This window comes from Geotrypetes seraphini, chromosome 6 (genome assembly GCF_902459505.1).
Source record: "Geotrypetes seraphini chromosome 6, aGeoSer1.1, whole genome shotgun sequence".
NCBI classification, from domain to species: Eukaryota; Metazoa; Chordata; class Amphibia; order Gymnophiona; family Dermophiidae; genus Geotrypetes; species Geotrypetes seraphini.
In genome coordinates, this window is record NC_047089.1 from 167761512 (window position 1) to 167784347 (window position 22836).

Consider the following 22836-nt stretch of genomic DNA (forward strand, 5'->3'; position numbering starts at 1 on the left):
TTCCACTGGCCAATATTTTTGCAAGTAACACAACATGCAAACCACATAAGTGCCTTTAAATATTAGCCAGTTCCTTCCTATGAGGTGCTTAAGCTTCCAGTCTTTTCTGATCTATAGGCCAGTATGTTTAATCCAAAAATAGAGACAATTTACCCAGATTATACCCATAAATGCTTTCAGCGCCATATTATATAGCTACATAACCCCCTAAAATGTAGCTCTTTTCTACAACACATTCAATTCTGTTTCAAGATGGCTTCAATGATTAACTCCACTCACCATTGTAATTTCTGCTATTGAACTAAAATGTTGCAAGTCAGTAAGCACTGTTCCCTCTAAGCTGAGAGGGAGTTCTCCGGGGAGGGTGGTGTGATTCAATACTGTGTTTTTAAGTCACATATTCATATTCATATTTGATTTGATTCTTCCCCAAATACATTATTGATATTCATCCAAATAGTGATATACATTTGAGCATGAACAATCTGTGACTTTACTGTATTAAATCCTATTGCAATAACCACTTGTCCTCTGTTTACATGTTGCATCTTTTATTATCTGTTATGCTGAAGCCCAATGCTCATTATTTGTATTTAATATTTGCATTCAGATATAATATTCAGGTATAGCTCTACTAGGGACAGGCAGGTTCTCTGAAGTCCTACCCTCACTATAAAAAATGTGCTAATGAAACAGCACCCCCTACTGGCAGGACTGTAGGTGAAGGACTCCTCCTCAGCTTAGATAGAACACTACCTGTAAGTTGAATAATACATAGAAAAAGCAAAATCGATAAGTTGTGCTGATGACATACATTAAGTAATTGCTTTGTCTTGCCACACTGGCATTGCTGCACTTACCATTGTAGTTTCTGTGATTGATCCAAAACTGTTGATAAAAATATTGCATGTAACGTTTACTGGAGGACCTGTGGAATGCAATAAAAATGTTGCAATACATCCAGAAGTAAAATACATTGGCTCCATCAATTATCATCTACAGATTGATTATAGAACATGTTTAAGAAGTTTTGCAAGGTGCTTCACAGCTATGATGTCAAAGCTTGTGCGTTTCATTGGGATGTGCATTCATTAGCATGCATTCGGTTCATTGAAATGCCTTGCACACTAAATTAAAGTATGTCCAGCCTACAAATTAACACACATGAATTGATTAGCATGTGTTATAAAGTTTTTAACATATGCTAAAGATCATTTGATTCAAATGAATGTGTAAAATAAACCAAATATATCCTCTAATTGGGCCAAATAAATCAAAAAATAAATCAGACTTGTTTGTCTAGTGCACATCCTGCTTCAAGAAAATGATAAATGCACAGCAAAAATAACAGCATGTATTTGACAGAGTCTACTGGCGTTGAAACATGACAACCAAGGCAATGTATAGCATTTGAACTGGCATACAACATGCTTATTGTTGAACAGTGATCACAGGCATTAGGAAAATTGGGGTTAAGAGAAAGACCAGAGAATTTTGCAACATAGCCATGCTTTCAGCAGGAAAATTAGCTATTTTGCTAAGCAGTTTGGAAAACAGTTTAAAATTAGTATTTTACTTAGCAACATGCCTTGAACTGTCATGATTTTAAAGTGTTTGAGGCTTGTACAGATGAGGGCAGAGTTTGCAGGGATGGAACAGGAACAGAGCCAGAACTCGCGGGGATGGGATGGGGATGGAGATAGATCCTGGCGGGAACAAATTTGTCCCTGTGTCATTCTTTAATTCACATTAATGTGAAAGAAATATCACATCTCATATCCCAAAAGGTATTGTGGAAGTCATTCTCTTCATTTTTAAAGTGAAATGGTGTGGTGACCGTGTTAGTCCACTTTCCAAAGTGGTATAAAGAAATAAAACAAAGATCTGAAGAAGAATGGTTACCTTCGAAAGCTCATCATAAAATTCATTGAGTTAGTCCAATAAAAAAGGCATCGCTTTATTTCCTTTGGGGTTTTTTTTGTTTGTTTTATTTCTTTATACTACCTTCATTTTTAAACAAACAGTACCATTTCCTCCCCTGTGCATACATCAACATTGGTCAGAGAAAATCAACTGAAGTTAAGGGGATGCCCTAACAACAGTTGCAATATTCGCCTTGGCTCTGCTCCCGCCTTCCACCATAGCCATCTCTACGTTAGGAAAATTTGTGCTATCATGTGATCACAGCAACTTTACTAGGCAACTCTATATATGGCACCTAGTATTATGTGCTATTTTCACACTGATTTTATGATGCAGAAAAGCATTATAATGGGAGCAGGACTGCAGTGGCCCCAAACTAGCAAATTTCACTTACGCACCCTGTTATAAAATAGCACCCAAGTGCTTTCATGTGGATCTGAAAAGGAGGCAAAACGATGGGAAAGACATGGGTGGGTTAGCGTCGTTACCTTAAAATGCACACAGTGTTATAGAATTCGGGGGATCTGCACCCAACTTGCCCTGAGATTTGCACCTGGTTTTACATGGTATAAATGAATGAATTCCATCACTAGGGGCTAGATGCACTAAAGTCAGTCTGTAATACGACTGGATCACTGTTGGCCAATTCTCTGGCTGATTGTGGACCAGCGATCGATGCGCTACCAAGTTTGCATGTAAATGATTTGCATGGAGGAGCCTTATGCTCCTCCCTCTGTATCCCATGTGATGCATGGAGGGCTAAGGTCCTGATTTGCTGAGATGTCAGACCTTAGGTCCCTCCTTATGCATCACATGGGATACAGAGGGAGGAGCCTAAAGCCCTGATTGGCTCAGATGCCTAAGATCCCTCCCTAAAGTGCACTGGGGAGGGGAAGGTCCCATCATTTTGGATGAGCAAGCCTCAGACTTGGAGGAACTGTGCTTCCTTCCAGCTCCCAATGTTTACCAAAGGTATGAAGGGGGGGGGGGTCAGATAGTGGAGGTGGGGTTCAGGGAAGCATCCGGTGGCAGGAGGGGGTGGCTATCCCTCTTGCATTTTAGGGGGGAGGAAGGGGAGAGTGTAGGGGATGGATTGGGGGCCCTCATGGGCAGGAGGGAATGGGTATCCCTCCTGCCAATATTCTCTCATGGGGAGATGGGGGGGAGGAGGTAGTGAGCATCCCTCCTGACAATTAAGGAGGGGGATTCCCGGTGCTGCATTCATCGGGATTCATTGGGGAGGGTCATCATTGGCAGTGGGAGACTTTTCTCTTTTTTTTTTAATGGTATAGATATTTTGCATGAGTAACAAATGCAAAATATATGTGTCATTGAAAAAAAAGGGAAAAAAACCAGTCGTTATTTTCTGATAGCTAAAACCCCTGGTTTGGGTTTTTTTTTTTTTTTTTTTTTGCATAGCCAAGCAATGTTAGTGCATCAATCGCTTGGCTATTTTGCATGGGGTTTTAGCTAATTTGCATGGCCAGATCGGAAAATGCGCAATCGAGGGGAAAAACACACAGTGAACCGTTTGTGAATCAGGTTGGTAAAAGCAATTGTCGCTAAAGTTGACTTTAGTGCATCTAGCCCTAAGAACTATTCTATAAATGATGCCCAACTTGGAGCACTGTTTAAAGAATAGCGCTTGGTGATAATTTTTTACAGCATCCAAATTTGAGTGTCATTTATTGAATCTACGAGGGGGTGCTGAAAAGAGAATGATGTGGATATGGTTCTGAAACAGTGATCTGAAACAGTGTCAAAAACATAGGAATTTGTATCTACAAATTGGCTCGTAACAAAATAAGATAACACTCTTTTCAGCTACAGTGGCAAAATAATGCTCAGAATTTTGGAAGTTGTTTATGTTTGTTAAAAACTTTCTATACCTCATAACAGCCTAAGAAAGGATCCAAGTGGTCTACAATATAATACATACTCAATAAGAAAGGAACTCCATTTAAAAATAGGATAGAAAAGAGTAAAAGCAAAAAATTTTAAAAAAATTATTTTTTCCTTTTAAAAGTGGCAAGCAATCAACATCTCCATCATAATAACAATTCTAATAAAAACAGTAAAGGCTCCTTTTACTAAGCTGCGCTAGCGTTTTTAGTGTGCGCTAAAGATTAGCGTGCGCTAACCTCGCGCTACACAAAAATACTAACGCCAGCTCTATGAATGTGTTAGCATGTAGCGCACATGGCAATGTAGCATGCACTAAAACCGCTAGCGCAGCTTAGTAAAAGGAGCCCTAAATCTTAATCAACTATAATTAATGCATACAATTAAAAAATATATCCTTATCAAAAATTAATCATTATATTAATACAAATTACAGATTACAGTCCAAAACCCAATTATTCAATTTGAGAAAGCCAATTGAAAAAAAATGATTGGTTGGGCTGAGAACATTTCAGCACCCCTTTGTAGTACTTGGTGGGCACTGCTACTGCAAGAACAACATTTCAAAACTCATTATATGGACCATATAATAATAACAATTTATATACCGCAGGACCGTGAAGTTCTATGTGGTTTACAATGATTAGAAATGTTACAGATTGAATGGAATAAACAAAATACAGACTTAATGATTGATAGATCTTGGGATCGTTTGTTGAGGTCTAAGATTGTATAGGTTGGTTTCCTAAGTATTTCAGGAACAGATGTGTTTTTAGGCGTTTCCTGAATTCCCTATAAGTAGTAGGCACGAGTAATTGTTCTAGATCTTTTCCCCATGGTGCCGCTTGATGTGATCTGGTTTTGCTCAGACAACTGAACATAACATAACATCGTACTTAAAAACCGCATAACAGTAAGTTCAACGCGGCTAACAAAAGATTAAAAATAGCATAACCTAGGGATCGTTTAACTTAATTCGCCAAATATTTTGAAAAAAAGATAAGTTTTCAATTGAGTTCTAAAGTGTTTATAGGAACAAGCAGTACGCAGCAGTGGTCTAAATTCCCTGTCATAAAGAGCAGCCTGAAATGCTAGTGTATGTTCCAGAGATTTCTTGCTCTTACATCCTTGAGCAAATGGAAAATTAAACAAAGCGTGTGATTCTCTCCTATATTTATGGGATGCTATAAGGAATCTCCCAGCCCATATAGATGGGAGCAATACCATACACAACTTTGTAACAAAGACAACCCAACTTAAACAAAACACGAGCCTCCACTGGTAGCTAATGCTGCATGTGCTAAATCATCACAATCGCTATTCTCCTTCATAAAAGGAGGAAGTTGCTTTGTTCCAGAGATACATGCATAACTTATATTATTCTATAACAAAGAAAAATGGGGAGACCCGATGATCCACAGTGAAAACAATCCACCGATGAAAACAAAAACAAAAACTGTGGATACAGATGTTCTGGAGATAATTTATTAAACACTGACATATAAAACCATGAAAATTCTATTTAAAAAGTAAAATGCTAAAAAACATGGTGATAAAAATCCAACCGGCCCCTACACGGTACGTGTTTCGGTGAACACGCCTTCCTCAGGGGTCCAATGGTTTGCAAACTCACATATAAAGAATTGGACTGAAAACAGTCTATTGTCTTTAAACATGTGAGCAAAGAACACCGCAGACAAGCTGAAGTAGCAAAAAAAATGCTTTGTTTTCATATTATTCTATAAGCCATGTATGGAAATTGTGCCCCACTTTGCCTATGTGTACACCTACCTGCAATCCATGCATTCTCAGAGATATGCAAATAGGTATAAATGATGTCAGTATATGTTAGTATTCTAGACATTTATGTGCATAACTGGTGCAAGCATGTTAGCAGCTACAAATAAAAAAGCCAAAAACAGAAAACTATTACTGTTGGGGGATTCCATCATCAGAGGCATTAACCTTGGAACACAGGGCGAGGAGACCAAAATAGTGAAATGTCTTCCAGGATCCTCAGCTACCAGGAGTTCCAGGCAAATACTGACTATAATTAAGGAAGAAACTAAGGATTTTAACACTGATGTTGTTATCCATCTGGGAACAAATGACCTGGCCAACAACTCCACACTTGCAGCACAGAAAGCTTTTCGGGAGCTTGGTGAGGGCGTGAAACCTTTTGTAAAAACTTTAGCTTTTTCTGAAATACTGCCTGCATATGGAAAAGGAGAGCAAAGAATGAAAAACACAGAGGACTTTAATAGATGGCTCAGAGCCTGGTGTCATCAAGAAGGCTTCAGGTACATAGGAGGATGGGGAAATACATGGAAGGACAAGAAGCTATATGGCACTGATGGGCTACATATTACTACAGCAGGAAAAAGAAACCTTGCAGAGAAATTTAGACAATATTTTTCTAGGCATTTAAACTAGAAGGTGGGGGTGGTGTATGTATGAAGGACAATTATAGAGACCACCCCCGGCAAAAGAAAAGATGTGATAGTAGTAAAGGCTGCAACATAAGCAATATCAGCAACTCATTTCTTAGTATTGCAACGGAAAGTGAAACGACACAAAAATCCATACGAAAAAGGAGATTATCGCTGAAAAATAGCTGGAAAGCGATGACCACAAATGCTCGCAGTCTAAGCAACAAAGTTCATGATCTGCAAGCCCTGATATTAGAGGCAGATCTAGATATTGTTGCTATCACAGAGACATGGTTCAGTGAATCACATGGATGGGATGCATACATACCGGGATATAATCTTTTTAGGAAGGACAGAGATGGTCATAAAGGTGGAGGAGTAGCTCTCTATGTAAAGATCAATATCCAAGCGACCGAAATGCAAGGGACCTGGGGAGAGGAAGAAGCGATATGGATTGCTCTGAAAAGAGAAGATGGAACTTCTATCTACGTGGGTGTAGTCTACAGACCTCCGACTCAATCGCAGCAAATTGATAAGGATCTGATTGTGGATATCCAAAAGTTTGGAAGGAAAGAGGAGGTTCTGCTGTTGGGAGATTTCAACCTGCCGGATGCGGACTGGAATGTTCCGTCTGCGGAATCGGAAAGAAGTAGGGAGATTGTGGATGCCTTTCAAGAGGCTCTGCTCAGACAAATGGTGACGGAACCCACAAGGGAAAAAGCGATATTGGATCTGGTCCTCACAAATGGAGAGAGTATCTCTAATGTTCGAGTGGGTGCTCACCTGGGTAGTAGCGATCATCAAACGGTTTGGTTTGATATAACGGCTAAAGTGGAGAGCGGCCGCACGATACTTAAAGTCCTAGATTTCAAACGTACGGACTTTAATGCAATGGGAAAGTACCTGAAGAAAGAGCTGTTAGGATGGGAGGACATAAGAGAAGTGGAAAGACAGTGGTCTAAGCTGAAAGGAGCGATAAAAATGGCTACTGACCTTTATGTGAAGAAAATCAATAAAAACAAGAGAAAAAGGAAGCCGATATGGTTCTCCAACCTAGTGGATGAGAAAATAAAGGCGAAAGAGTTGGCGTTCATGAAATATAAAAAAACCCAAGAAGAGGAGAGCAGAAAGGACTACAGGGTGAAATTGAAAGAAGCCAAGAGAGAAATACGTTTGGCGAAGGCACAGGCGGAAGAACAAATGGCTAAAAATGTAAAAAAGGGAGATAAAAATTTTTCAGATATATTAGTGAAAGGAGGAAGATAAAAAATGGAATTGCTAGGCTAAAAGATGCTGGGAACAAATATGTGGAGAGTGATGAGGAGAAAGCAAATGTGCTAAACAAATACTTCTGTTCTGTGTTCACAGAAGAAAATCCTAGAGAAGGACCGAGATTGTCCGGCAAAGTTACACGAGAAAATGGAGTAGATTCTGCGCCGTTCACGGAGGAGGGTGTTTATGAGCAACTTGAAAAACTGAAGGTGGACAAAGCGATGGGACCAGACGGGATCCATCCCAGGATACTAAGGGAACTCAGAGAGGTTCTGGCGAGTCCTATTAAAGACTTGTTCAACAAATCTCTGGAGACGGGAGTGATTCCTGGGGATTGGAGGAGAGCGGATGTGGTCCCTATTCATAAAAGTGGTCACAAGGATGAAGCAGGAAACTACAGGCCGGTGAGCCTCACTTCAGTTGTTGGAAAAATAATGGAAGTGTTGCTGAAAGATAGGATAGTATATTTTCTTGAATCTAATGGGTTACAGGATCCGAGGCAACATGGCTTTACAAAAGGTAAATCGTGCCAAACGAACCTGATTGAATTTTTTGATTGGGTGACCAGAGAGCTGGATCGAGGACATATGCTAGATGTAATTTACTTGGATTTCAGCAAAGCCTTTGATACAGTTCCTCATAGGAGGCTGTTGAACAAACTTGAAGGGCTGAAGTTAGGACCCAAAGTGGTGAACTGGGTCAGAAACTGGCTGTCGGACAGACGCCAGAGGGTGGTGGTTAATGGAAGTCACTCGAAGGAAGGAAAGGTGACTAGTGGAGTCCCTCAGGGTTCGGTGCTGGGGCCAATCCTGTTCAATATGTATGTAAGTGACATTGCTGAAGGGTTAGAAGGAAAAGTGTGCCTTTTTGCAGATGATACCAAAATTTGTAACAGAGTAGACACCGTAGAGGGAGTGGAAAATATGAAAAAGGATCTGCAAAAGTTAGAGGAATGGTCTAATGCCTGGCAACTAAAATTCAATGCAAAGAAATGCAGAGTAATGCATTTGGGGAGTAATAATAGGAAGGAACCGTATATGCTGGGAGGAGAGAAGCTGATATGCACGGACGGGGAGAGGGACATTGGGGTGATAGTGTCCGAAGATCTAAAGGCGAAAAAACAGTGTGACAAGGCAGTGGCTGCTGCCAGAAGGATTCTGGGCTGTATAAAGAGAGGCGTAGTCAGTAGAAGGAAGAAGGTGTTGATGCCCCTGTACAGGTCATTGGTGAGGCCCCACTTGGAGTATTGTGTTCAGTTTTGGAGACCATATCTGGCGAAAGACGTAAGAAGACTTGAGGCGGTCCAGAGGAGGGCGACGAAAATGATAGGAGGCTTGCGCCAGAAGACGTATGAGGAGAGACTGGAAGCCCTGAATATGTATACCCTAGAGGAAAGGAGAGACAGGGGAGATATGATTCAGACGTTCAAATACTTAAAGGGTATTAACGTAGAACAAAATCTTTTCCAGAGAAAGGAAAATGGTAAAACCAGAGGACATAATTTGAGGTTGAGGGGTGGTAGATTCAGGGGCAATGTTAGGAAATTCTACTTTACGGAGAGGGTGGTGGATGCCTGGAATGCGCTCCCGAGAGAGGTGGTGGAGAGTAAAACTGTGACTGAGTTCAAAGAAGCGTGGGATGAACACAGAAGATTTAGAATCAGAAAATAATATTAAAGATTGAACTAGGCCAGTTACTGGGCAGACTTGTACGGTCTTTGCCTGTGCATGGCCGTTTGGAGGAGGATGGGCAGGGGAGGGCTTCAATGGCTGGGAGGGTGTAGATGGGCTGGAGTAAGTCTTAACAGAGATTTCGGCAGTTGGAACCCAAGCACAGTACCGGAAAAAGCTTTGGATTCTCGCCCAGAAATAGCTAAGAAGAAAAAAAAAAAAAAATTTAAATTGAATCAGGTTGGGCAGACTGGATGGACCATTCGGGTCTTTATCTGCCGTCATCTACTATGTTACTATGTTACTATATGTTACTATGTTACTTTATAGAATTTCTCCCTAAATTATAACACTAAACTATTGGACTTCTTTAAAGGATGGAATAGACCACTGTCTCCATATACCCTTACTCCTTTCTTTTTTTCTGTACATTTCTTTATTAGGAAGTAGAATATAGAGTAGCCACAGTAAGACACACAAGAACAAAGAACCGATATAAACACCACTGTAATAAAACCAGTATCAAGACTATGAACAATGAACCTAAACTTAGACAATGTGCATAGAAAATTCCTCAAGAAAGACATGGCGATACTTGAGAGGGTCCAGAGAAGAGCTACGAAGATGATAAATGGCATGGAAGACTGTTCATACGCTGACAGGCTGGACAAGTTGGGACTCTTTTCCCTGGAAAAGAGGAGGCTTAGGGGAGACATGATAGAAACTTTCAAGATCATGAGGGGCATGGAGAAGGTATACAGGGATAGATTCTTCAAACTACGGGGAACCACAGGCACAAGAGGGCACTCGGAGAAACTGGAAGGGGACAAGTTTAGAACCAATGCAAGGAGGTTCTTCTTCACACAGAGGGTTGTGGACACATGGAACGCGCTCCCGGAGGAAGTGGTCGGGCAGAGTACGCTATGGGGATTCAAAGAGGGATTGGATGGATTCCTGAAGGATAGGGGGATTGAGGGATACAGATAAGGGTAGATAAGAGTATGGAAAGAGTAAAGATAAAAACAAGGGGGCTATAGGGCTAAATCAAATAAACTTGACAGGTCATGGACCTGATGGGCCGCCGCGGGTGCAGACTGCTGGGCGCGATGGACCTCTGGTCTGACCCAGCGGAGGCAAATTCTTATGTTCTTATGTTCTTAAAACCCCTACCCTTCCCAACCCCTCCTTGTGATCAATTAAAGCATTGGGTGGGGGAAAACTTTTCCCTCTGTCAAACATTGGATGCATTTTATGGCACAATGATGGAAGGGGAGCACCTGGGATTCGATGCCTCAAGGTAGGAATGGAATAAAATCTACAGTATCCTGGCCTCTGGCAGCAATTTTAGTATTCTACTCCTTTCTAAAAGTCGCACATTCTCTTGCACTGATTGAGAGAGAAGAGAGGTACAAAGTGACTTTTATGAAATAGCTCATTTTTCTACAGCGATAGAGTATCTGATGCATGTGTGGGTGACATTCCTCCAATGATCCAGGAAGCCTCTCTTTCGGAACTGTAATTGAAGTACCATATAATTTTAATTCCTCAGGTGGAACTGGGTGATTTTTATCTCCTACCCACAGTGCCATAGTCTTTGAGTGATCAGCCATTGAGAAATCTTATGGAAGCAATCAATAATGTGAAATATTAGTTAAAGAAAAGGATAGATAGTACCGTATTTTCACGTAGATAACGCGTACCCGTGTAAAACGCGCACACGGGTATAGCGCGCGGAAAACACACATTTATGTGCAGAAATTTTTATATACCGCGCACACCCGTATACCGCGCATGCTGGCCGACTCTCCTTTCGCCCGCCCCGACTCTCCTCTGGCCACCCCGACTCTCCTTTTGCCCGCCCTGACTCTCCTCTCCCCCTTGAAGTCCTGTCCCCACCCTGAAAGCCTGATGCCCCCCCCACGTCCGAATCACCCCCCGCTGGACCGCTCGCACCCCCACCCCAAAGGACCGCTCACACGCACTCCCACCCGCACCCGCACCCCCACCCTGAAGGACCGCTCGCACCCCCACAGCCTCCCGACCCCCCCCCCATTATGTAGAAGCTCCTACCAGTGTCCTGCTGCTTTCTCTTGGCGGTCCCAGCCCTTCCGTGAGCCCTGCGCCTGCGCTGCTTCCTCTTCCAGCGGTTCGCCCTTTCTCTAACGTCAATCCCTCTTGCCCCGCCGACTCCCTGACTCCCCGACACGATTGGGGCAAGAGGGAGCTCAAGCCCTCTTGCCCCAGCCAACCGCGGCACCCCTGACACGATCGGGGCAAGAGGGAGCTCAAGCCCTCTTGCCCCACGACACGATTGGGGCAAAAGGGAGTCCAAGGCCTCTTGCCCCGCCGACTCCCCAACTCCCCGACACGATCGGGGCAAGAGGGAGCTCAAGCCCTCTTGCCCCAGCCAACCGCGGCACCCCCGACACGATCGGGGCAAGAGGGAGCTCAAGACCTCTTGCCCCAGCCAACCGCGGCACCCCCGACATGATCGGGGCAAAAGGGAGCCCAAGCCCTCTTGCCCCGCCGACTCCCCAACTCCCCGACAATATCGGGCCAGGAGGGAGCCCAAACCCTCCTGGCCACGGCGACCCCTACCCCCACCCCGCACTACATTACGGCAGGAGGGATCCCAGGCCCTCCTGCCCTCGACGCAAACCCCCCTCCCCCCAACGACTGCCCCCCCCCAAATAACCTCCGACCGCCCCCCCCAGCCGACCCACGACCCCCCTGGCCAACTCCCCCGACACCCCCACCCCCTTCCCCGTACCTTTGTGTAGTTGGCCGGACAGACGGGAGCCAAACCCGCCTGTCCGGCAGGCAGCCAACGACGGAATGAGGCCGGATTGGCCCATCCGTCCCAAAGCTCCGCCTATTGGTGGGGCCTAAGGCGCCTGGGCCAATCAGAATAGGCCAGGGAGCCTTAGGTCCCTCCTGGGGGCGGGGCCTGAGGAACATGGGCCCAACCCGACCATGTGCCCAAGGCCCCGTCCCCAGGAGGGACCTAAGGCTCCCGGGCCTATTCTGATTGGCCCAGGCGCCTTAGGCTCCACCAGTAGGCGGAGCTTTGGGACGGATGGGCCAATCCGGCCTCATTCCGTCGTTGGCTGCCTGCCGGACAGGCGGGTTTGGCTCCCGTTTGTCCGGCCAACTACACAAAGGTACGGGGAAGGGGGGTGGGGGTGTCGTGGGGGTCGGCCAGGGGGGTCACGGGTCGGCTGGGGGAGGCGGTCGGAGGTTCTTTGGGGGGGCGGTCATTGGGGGGAGGGGGGTTTGCGTTGAGGGCAGGAGGGCCTGGGATCCCTCCTGCCCGTAATGTAGTGCGGGGTGGGGGTAGGGGGTCGCCGTGGCCAGGAGGGTTTGGGCTCCCTCCTGACCCGATATTGTCGGGGAGTTGGGGAGTTGGCGGGGCAAGAGGGCTTGGGCTCCCTTTTGCCCCGATCGTGTCGGGGGGCAAGAGGGCTTGAGCTCCCTCTTGCCCCGATCGTGTTGGGGAGTCGGCGGGGCAAGAGGGCTTGACGTTAGAGAAAGGGCGAACCGCTGGAAGAGGAAGCAGCAGGACACCGGTAGGAGCTTCTACATGATGGGGGGGGTCGGGAGGCTGTGGGGGTGCGAGCGGTCCTTCAGGGTGGGGGTGCGGGTGCGTGTGGGAGTGCGTGCGAGCGGTCCTTCGGGGTGGGGATGCATCGGGGGGGAATTATGTAAAAAAAATTTTATATAGCGCGCTCACGCGTATACCGTGCAAGGCTATGCACGGTTTGTAAAAACACGTATAACGCGCGCATTATATGCGTGAAAATACGGTAGTTCCAGACACCATTAAAGTTTCGTTTTGTAGGTTTGGATATATGTTTCCACATCTGTTAAACATTATTATAAGATATGGGTTAAATTCTATAATTGGTGCCCAAAAAATTGGCGATGAAAAAGTACTAATCTATAAGCTACACTTAAAGATAGGGGCGGATTATAGAATAATGCTTATGTCTGGTAACCATGACTAAATTTAGGCATGGCCATTTGCATCAATGAAAACATGGTACAGATGCCTGCACCTAAATTTACTTTAAACAAAGGCAACAGATTTAAGTCATATATATTTAGAGTAATTCTTCAAATGTCTCAATATCACACTGAGTCCATATATATATATATATATATATATATGTATATGTATATATATATGGACTTTCAATGTTATTAGAAGTATTCTCATATGACCTCAGCGACACCACTTAATGCTCAATAAACTTTCATAGTGTTAAGCTTTGTGTCATAGGTCTTTCACATGTTATATTCTCTAAAATCTGTAGCGTGAAAAAATTTGAAATAAGCTTTTACTTAACTTACCCCCCTCCCTTTTTACTAAACCACGATAGCAGTTATTAGCGCAGTGAGAACAGTGAAAGGGCTAGATCCCGGGAAGGGGAGCGGCAGTTAGAGTCAACCAACAAAGTAGGCTGGCTGTCAACAAGATACTGCTCCCTCAACAGTGCCACCTCAGTTGGCCTCATTAGAGGGCCGCCTGTGTCAAGGTATACCTTTTTGAATAGGCATACTTATACCAGGCTATATGGAAGTTTGACTCCTAACTGCAGTAAGAGATGACTGTTAGGTGTCTCTGGTACCATTTGAACTTGGCACCAGCACAAGCAGGAGCTACTGAGGATAATTCATTCTCCAACCCTATTAAATGCCATGGATTTTGCAAGGTAGGCATGGGAAGGGTGGGAGACTTTTAGGGAAAAGGGGGGTCTTCAGGTGAGAGATCCTGTTTAAAGGAAGCAATGAGTGCAGGGGGAATACGAAGGGAGATCTTCAGGGCAAAGGGTATGTAATTTGGGGGCATTGACAAGAAGGAGAAGCTTCCTTTAAGATTGGTTGGACCCTTTAAGAAGTTGCCTGGGAGCACTATGCCATAACTTTGCAGCTCATTGCTTTCTAGGCAGTACAAATAATGATGTTTGTGATATCGACTGTAAGTAGTGTTATTCATGTATCACATAAGTAACTAACCTGCAATACTAAGATACCACAGGTTAGTCACCCCATGGGAAATTTAGGTGTTGTAAAAACCCAGCTTTTATTTCTCATTAATAACAGCTCTCCTCAGTGGCATACTAAGGGGGGAGGTCCGCCCCAGGTGCAAGCCCTGAAGGGGTGCTCCGGTGTCCGTTCTCCCCCCCTCCCCCCGACGTCTGGTTCTTCCCCTCTGGCCTCCCCGCACCATTTAGAGTAGACGCAGCCTGCAGCAAGATTGCAATGTCAGCGATCTTGCACTGCTTCAATGCTGTCCTCCACCGCGGTCCCGCCCCCACCACTGATGTCAGAGCAGGGGGGCGTGTCCGCGGCGGAGGACAGCACAAGCAGCTCAAGATCGCTGACATCGCGATCTTCCTGCAGGCTGCTTCCCTAATCTAAATGGTGCGGGGAGGCCACAGGGGAAGAACCGGACGTCGGGGTGGGGGGGGAGCAGTCCTTCGGGGTGGGGCGAGCAGGCAGGCCTTCAGGGGGAGATGCAGGCCGTAAAGGGGGGGGATAAGCCTTCATGGGGAGAGACAGGCTTTCGGGGGGGACACAGGCAGGCTGGCCTTAAAGGGGGGGACAGGCAGGCAGGCCTTTAAGGGGGGGGAAAAGGCCCTCAAGGGGGTGCAGGCCTTCGGGGGGGTGCAGGCCTTCAAGGGGGGTGCAGGCCTTCAAGGGGGGTGCAGGCCTTCAGGGGGAGAAGCAGGCCTTAAAGAGGGGGGGGGGACAAGCCTTCATGGGGGGAGACAGGCTTTCCGGGGGAGACAGGCAGACAGGCCTTTAAGGGGGGAACAGGCCTACAAGGGGGTGGGACAGGCCTTCAAGGGGGGGACAGGCCTTCAAGGGGGTGCAGGCCTTCGGGGGTGCAGGCCTTCGGGGAGGGTGCAGGCCTTCAAGAGGGTTGCAGGCCTTCAAGGGGGTGCAGGCCTTCAAGGGGGGGGGACAGGCCTTCAGGGGGAGATGCAGGCCTTAAAGGGGGGGGGACAAGCCTTCATGCGGGGAGACAGGCTTTCGGGGGGGACAGGCAGGCAGGCCTTCAAGTGGGGGGACAGGCAGGCAGGCCTGTAAGGGGGGGGGACAGACCTACAAGGGGGTGGAACAGGCCTTCAAGGGGGAGACAGGCCTTTAAGGGGGGGACAGGCCTACAAGGGGTGGGGTGCAGGTCTTCGGGGGGGGGTGCAGGCCTTCAAGGGGGTGGGACAGGCCTTCAAGGGGGGGACAAGTCTTTAAGGGGGTGGGTGCAGGCCTTCGGGGGGGTGCAGGCCTTCAAGGGGGGGACAGGCCTTTGGAGGGACCCTGGTGTAGAAGTACACAGAGGGAAGGGGGTGTTCAAAGAGGCGTGCATATGCCAGACTTTGGGGGGGGGAAGAAATAATGGGTCTGAAAATAGAGGAGAGGGAGAGAGATGATGGACCATGGGATTTAGGGAGGGAAGGAACATAAAGGGAGAGAAATTGGACACAAGGGATGGTGTGGAGGAGGGATAGAGATACTGGATAGAAGGGTAATTGGGAAAAGAAAGGGAGAGATGGTGGGCCCTGGGGTGGTGGGGAAGGAGGGAGAGATGCTGGATGAAAGGGTAGTTAAGAAAAGGTGGAAGGATATGAAAAAAAGGAAAGATACCAGACTTCCTGGGGAGGGAAGGGAAATGGAAAGGGAGGACAGAGATGGCAGATGGATGGTTAGCATGAAGAAAGAAGGAGACCCTGGCAAGCAAGTTATTAGAAGACAACCAGAGCCTGGGACCAACAAGATTTGAAAAATAACCAGACAACAAAAGGTAGAAAAATTAATTTTATTTTCTGTTTTGTGATTACAATATGTCAGATTTGAAATGTGTATCCTGCCAGACCGCAAACGTGAGCTAGGATTTAACGGAGAGAGGAAAAGTCCTTTTTGTTTCTTTATTTTATTTACACCACAGTGCCAGTGTGGTTAGGAGAAGCCAAAGGGGGTGAAAAAGCTATAAAACCCACCAGGATTTTTGAAAAAAATCACCCAACTGGGCAGGAAAATCGAATCGAAAAACCAATTAAATAGGCTGAATCAAAATTTTTCTTCCTGAATCGGGCAGTTTGTGCTACTGTCTTAGACTTTAGGACCTGGGATTGGGGAGAGATGGCATCCTCAGTACTTTATAATGCAAGTGAAACGAGGATTTGGTCAGACTTTTGAAGGGTCTGCAGAAGAAAAATATTGTATAGGCCAGGGACATGAGATAGCAGGAAATGGGAACTTTTCTTCCTTCTATTTTTGTGAATGGAAAGGCTGAGGATGTCAGAGAGTTCAGTTAAAATATGTGCTTTATAAAAAAATATAATAATGTGTTTTATAAAGTTCATAAGCATTGCTGGCCTACCCGGTGAGGTGGTGGTGGTGGTGGCAGTGTGTCAATGTGTTGAGAGGAAGAGGTGGTCTGGGAAATTCTACTGAGCAAACTCCGGGCCCATTTCCACCCCCCAGTTAGTCCACTCCACTCAACTGGTTCACTCACTGAGTGGGTCTTTGGGTATTGTGCCTAGGTAGTTGTTTTGGGATCTCCTCCAGTGGTTTGTCAGTATCTCCTTGTGGTCTAAGGAAGGAAACTTTGTTAACCTTAGCATTGACCTTTTGTAACAGTGCTGCTTGTGTGGCATTAGGCTATGTAGTGATCGAAAGAAAAAACCAAACCTTTGCACATTTTTGCACTATAGGTGGATGTATGAGGAGATTCACATTTCCTGCACAGCTAAGTCCGTGTGAAGTTCCCTTGTGCTGTATTTGACATCTAGCAAGGTCTCTGTTTGGAAGGAAAGATCTAAGCTTAACAATGAAATGGCCAGAAGTTATGGTAAAAGCAGATAGCTTAGCTAGTTTTAAGAAAGATTTGGACAAATTCCTGGAGGAAAAGTCCATAGTCTGTTATTAAGACATGGGGGAAACATCTGCTTGCCCTGGATCGGTAGCATGAAATGTTGCTACTCTTTGGGTTTTGACCAGGTACTAGTGACCTGGATTGGCTTCCATGAGAACGGGTTATTGCGCATGATGAACCATTGGTCTGACCCAGTTAGGCTATTCTTATGTTATGTTCTCATCTGTAGGGGCCTTTGTTTTCACTTCTTAATTTTAATGTATTTTTTTTCTGAGAACTTATCAGTGTTTTTTTTATAATGGGAACAAAAATGGAAGAGAATTAATGTGTGTGGAATGGGGGGGGGGGGGGTAACTAATTTCTTCAGCTAAATAATTCAATCCACCTCAACCAGACATAGGAGAACTCATGCACCATTCACACACCCTCCAACCAAAAACGTCAAAAGAAAAAAAACAGTTCGACAACCTCCTAGCCATTCGAGCTACAACACTTGACCCCCAACTCTACAACCTATTGACCTCGAACACAGACTACAAAACCTTCAAAAAAGAAATAAAAACCCTTCTATTCAAAAAACACATAAAACCGAACTAACACAATCAGAACTGTCCCAAGCATCACCTGCAACTACTCCATATGTACTTCTCGTCATGACAATTCAGACATAATTTATGTAATGTTATGTTTAGAATAATGGTTACATATATGAGGTTCAATAAAAGAATATTTTCACTCCCTGTTTCTATTCTGACCATTTATACCGTTTCACGGTTATTACAAAAAATATTTTTTACATGGGGGGTGTCAAAAAATGTTGGGCCCCGGGTGCCACATACCCTAGGTACGCCACTGGCTCTCCTCTTAATGTCATGTAAGGATGGCAGAAAATGAGGATTTCTGCAAGAACTGCATTTTGAGTTTACTGCATATCAGGTAAAGGATTGAATCTCACGTGATTAGGGTAGTGCACATTGGTAAAAATTCTTGATTGTCTTTCTTGGAAGGCTATGGATGGCAAATAATCTTGAAATCCCTTTTAAAGGATGGTTTTATACACAGAGATTTAACTGGCACCACCAGCTAGACTACTCAACATATCAACTTGCCTCTTTGCAAACGCTCGCCTCTTTCTTTAGTCTGAAACTCAGTGTTTGTCTATTAATCTAATAGTATATCTTGATCCTTCCTTCAGTGAATAAAAAAATTATTAAGCAAGAAATTTTGTGGTGGTGGTACCTGGAGCGCTGAGGCAGAGCTTGTTTGGAAGTAGAGGTCTGCATAGGAACGGGAATTACGGGACTCCTGCAGGGATCCCCCTCAGGTCTACGGGACTCCCGCAGGGATCCCCCCAGGCTCATGGGACTCCCACGGGGATGGAACCGGGGTTCCCAAGGCCTAGAAAGAGAATTAATAGAAGATAGACAAAAGCAGAAACTGGGACCAAGATGATGGAAAAACAAAATGTCCCACCAGCTACAGCAAGGGAGATGTTCATTTTGAGGGTGATTAAGCTCAACGTGGGAGGTCCAGCCCCCTCTCATGGTAATGCCACCAATTGTGTTTAGTTCAAAATGAAATACTTGCTGAGTTTGTTTGGGGGTTTCCAGTTCAGTTTTGGAACATTTTTCTTATGCAACCATTGTCCTGAAAAGTGCATTGTCCTGAAAAATCTGCTTTAAATGATTTTGATGCTGTATTGTTTGATTCTTTACTCATTGCTGCATTTGACCTAGTTTTCCTCACCATTTTGTCTATTTTTTGTCTATTTTGTGTATTTTGTATATATATTTCACAGGTCGGGAGTAGGGGTGGGTGTGTGGGGGGGGGGGGTTTGGATCCGGTTTTCTATGATGTATTCTACTATATGTTATAGTATTGGGGTGCTACGATATGTCCTGGGGGGGGGGGGGGTTCAGAGGGTTTTACATGGAAAATTGTATTGAGCACCTCTTGTTCCTGAGACATCTGATCTTGGTTGTGTTTAACTCTGTATGCCCGGTAGGGTGGTTTTTTTCTGGATTGCTGGATGTCCCTTTACTCTGTTATGTTATGTGTGTACTGGTTTGCTCAATAAAGAAATATAAATATATTAAAAAAAAAAAAATCATTTGTGGATCTTGGAAGGATCTCTCACAAGTTACCTATGCCAGATGGTGGAACCAAATTTGTTGGCTCTACAGATATGAGCTTTATATTGCCAAAAAATCCAACTCTTATTTCTTTTAACAAGAAATGGTCGAATGACCTAATATCTATTCTCATTCTTTCCGGTGATGTATGTGAAAGGTCACTTGTACAGACACATAACCAGAGACGTGAAGAAAGTACAAAAGTATCTTTATTCAGCATATGCAGGACTCCTGTGCAGTAAAGGTTTTGCCTCAGAAGTGTCCAAATGAGGAAAAGCAAGTTCCATACCATTCTCATATACATATTGGATGCTACAAGGGGGTTTCTATAGGTTAACTATTGACAGTTTTACAACTCATGATTGGTCCTAATACAAAGCATCTGGGTGTCCTTATGAGCCTATAGTAATACACAACTTATCTATGCATTGCAGTTTCGATTGTTAAATGTCCAGGAGGGCGAGGTACATTATTACTTTCTTACAGCAGAAACAGAAATAGTTTTCCAAGAAAAGGCACCCTACTAAGGAGATGAAACTTATGCACAGCCAGTTTTCTAAAATAATGAGCAAATTAAGGAAATGAAACTTATCCTAAAATAATGAGCAAGGCCCACATTCCTTCAGGCAAAGTAATTCAGTTATAATCATAATGAGGGTCGCTGACCCCTTTATTCCAATCATAATAGAGGTCGCTGCCCCCTTCATATGCATCTCTTATTTCTGTTCACTGTTTATTGTTGGTTTAAAGAAACTAAGTAAAAAAAAAAATCAAGTCAGAAGTATTCGCTGCTTTTTATAGGGACAGACAGGGACAGAGGAGATTCCTTGCGGGGTCGGGTAGGGACGGAGGGGATTCCTCATGGGGACGGAGGGGATTCCGTAAGGGATGGGTGGGATACCGATGGGGGATGGGCGGGATTTCTGTTCTTTGTGCAACTCTCTATTTGGAAGCTCCAGTGCTTACTGCCATCAGGCATCATTATGGACAGCCCTCTGACATCATCTGGGCCTTTTCTCAGTGCTGTTTGGGGTTTGTGCCTCAGCAGGCACAGCAAAGGGGCACACCCTGCCCTTTGGAGCACTGAGGAGTATTAAAGACCACAGAGGTGCTTTGAAAAGTTTTGGCCTTGTAGTAGGGAGTGTAAAGGTGTAGTGAAACTGAAAGTGTCAACGCCACATACTTCAGGTCTGATGGATAAGCATATGGTTCCAGTAACTTCAGAATTTAATAAACAGCTGGATTACAGGTACTGTCATCATTCAAAGCCTCTCTTAGTTCTTCAGATAGAACTCCACCCACTCCACCTAATCTTCCAAAAGCACAGTGCGTAGTGAAGATGGGAGGTGCCCCCCGCCCTCATCCACACCCCCACTTCACATGTACGCTTGCCCCTTCCCTTTCTCCATACCTCTTTAACTTCCCCGGCATGAGCCGCAGTTCTAACTTGCTGCTCGTGGGACCAGGAAGTGATGTCATAGGAGGAGCTGAGGCTGGTGTGAGCAGCAGGTTGGCATGAGGGAAGTGAAGGCATGCATGTGGCAGGGGAGAGGTGGGACAGAGAGGAAGAAAGGTGCTGGCACTCCTACCAAGACGGTGCATGGAACAGTCCACCCCCAAGCTCCCCTTAATATGCCACTGCAAAAGCAAGGATATCCAATGAGGTTCCCCCATCTTCTCAGGGGTGTCAGATGAATGGTGCAATTCTAGTTTCCCTATCTAAATTGCCTTCATTTATAAGATAACTGATTCTCCTGCAGAAGCCCTTAAAACTGCTGAAGCAAAGGAAGTAATTTTAAAAGCTACAAGTATTTTCTTATGGAGGGGATGCTTAAATCAGGTATTTATAAAAACAGTTTCCTTTTCTGGTGAATTTGTGTGACAAGTTAACTAATATGGATCCTAATACTGTATATCTACTGTATGAGGGGGTGCTAAAAATTTCTCAGTCCAACCAACCAACTTTCTAAATTCTGAGCATTATTTTGCCACTGTAGCTGAAACAAAATTTTATGTTTTTTTGGCATAGTTTCAGATCAATGATTGAACTATATCCACATCATTTTCTTCTTGGTTGGACTGAGAACTTTTCAGCACCCCCTCATACATTGGACAAATGTGTTTCAGACTTGCAAGGTCAAGTTGTAATACTGCATAGTAATGCTTTTTCTGCTATTAAAGTCTCATGTGTATTGCATTCAAAATTAGAAATAATGTTAAATGCATGTAGAAATTGTAATTTATGGTGTTTGAATTTTCCCTCTGTTTGTTATCTCCTGAGATCTTATTAAGAAAGGATCTTAGATTTTAAAGTTGAGGAAAGCTCGAAACTATGATGTTTCGTAACTGTTACTATTTACCTTCTAAAAATAAACTCCAGTCTAACCAGCAGGGTGTGGATTGACAGCTTTTCTTGAGGACACTCAGGATATAATTACCTCCCGTTCCACTCTCCTGGTTACCTTTACTAATGAAAGTGATAAGTCGCTAGTTTTGAAGAATTTCTTTAAAAGAAATGATGAGAGTTATTGTAGTGCTAGGCTAAATGTTTTTCCTGATGTTTCTAGGGCTACTTAACTCCGATGAAACACCTTTTTAGCTTTGAAATCTCAAGTGAATGCTGTAGAAGCAATGTTTTTTCTAAAATGTATAAATAATTTTTAATTTCTTGGAAACCTTTCTTCTTTCTGGAAGTCCCAAATGAAAACAGCAGAGACAGAACAAAAAACCAACAAAAAAGAAATTTAAAAGAAAAATCAACAAAGGCAAAATAAAACAAAAACAAAAGCAGGACAAGGGAGACAGCACAGAAGATGACCTAACTGGCCGCCATCTTGTTGGAATATTCATTTCTATCTCTATCTCTACCTCTGTCTTTATATTTTTATCTTTACTTTTCATAAATTGTTTCTTCAGGTACTTTAGTTAGATTGTGAGCCTTTGGGACAGTTAGGGAATTTCCAAGTACCTATCTTATTTATTTTTATTTATTGTATCTTTTAATGCATCATTTTTGTAAACCGCTTAGAAACCTCATGGTTATTAGCGGTATATAAGAATTAAATTAAATTAAATTAAAAATTTTAAGTAGTTTGACTTTTTCTTGTCTCCTTGTCGTGGGCTAGAAAGCAATGATTACTTAGAAAGTGGTATTTCCTATTGTAATCCATTTCTGAAACGTTTTCTCACTTTTCTGTTCTTTTGCTGAAAAAATCTATATTTGTTAATAAAAAATATATATATATAAGGGAGTTCTGAAAAGTTCTCAGCCCAACCAAGATGAAAATGATGTGGATATGGTTCAATCAAGGATTGGAAACAGTATCAAAACATAGAATTTTGTTTCTGCAAATTGGCTCTTAACGAAATAAGATAACACTGTTCAGCTACAGTGGCCAAATAACACTCAGAATTTAGGAGGTTGATTGGTTGGGCTGAAAACTTTTCAGCACTCCTTCATATTAAACATGAAGAAGTCTAAGTAATGGCACCTGCAGGATGCCACTTGTCATCTTGTTTCAATTGAAATATGTTCTGATTGGAATATGTGCTATTAATTATCTGTAAGTTCCATCTTATGTCATCTGAAACTCAGCCTTTCATGGACTATGAAAAGAATGACTCAGATA

At 44.0% G+C, this 22836-nt stretch overlaps 1 protein-coding gene across 3 annotated transcripts in view; it reads right to left on the minus strand.

The window, feature by feature from the left end:
* Positions 1-22836, minus strand: part of GLRA2 (glycine receptor alpha 2) — a 154390-nt gene that overhangs the window by 121778 nt on the left and 9776 nt on the right. For all 3 annotated transcript variants that reach the window (XM_033947534.1, XM_033947535.1, XM_033947536.1), the window contains one exon: positions 861-928. In XM_033947534.1, the coding sequence (XP_033803425.1) occupies positions 861-928 (68 nt within the window). The remainder of the gene's footprint in view (positions 1-860; positions 929-22836) is intronic.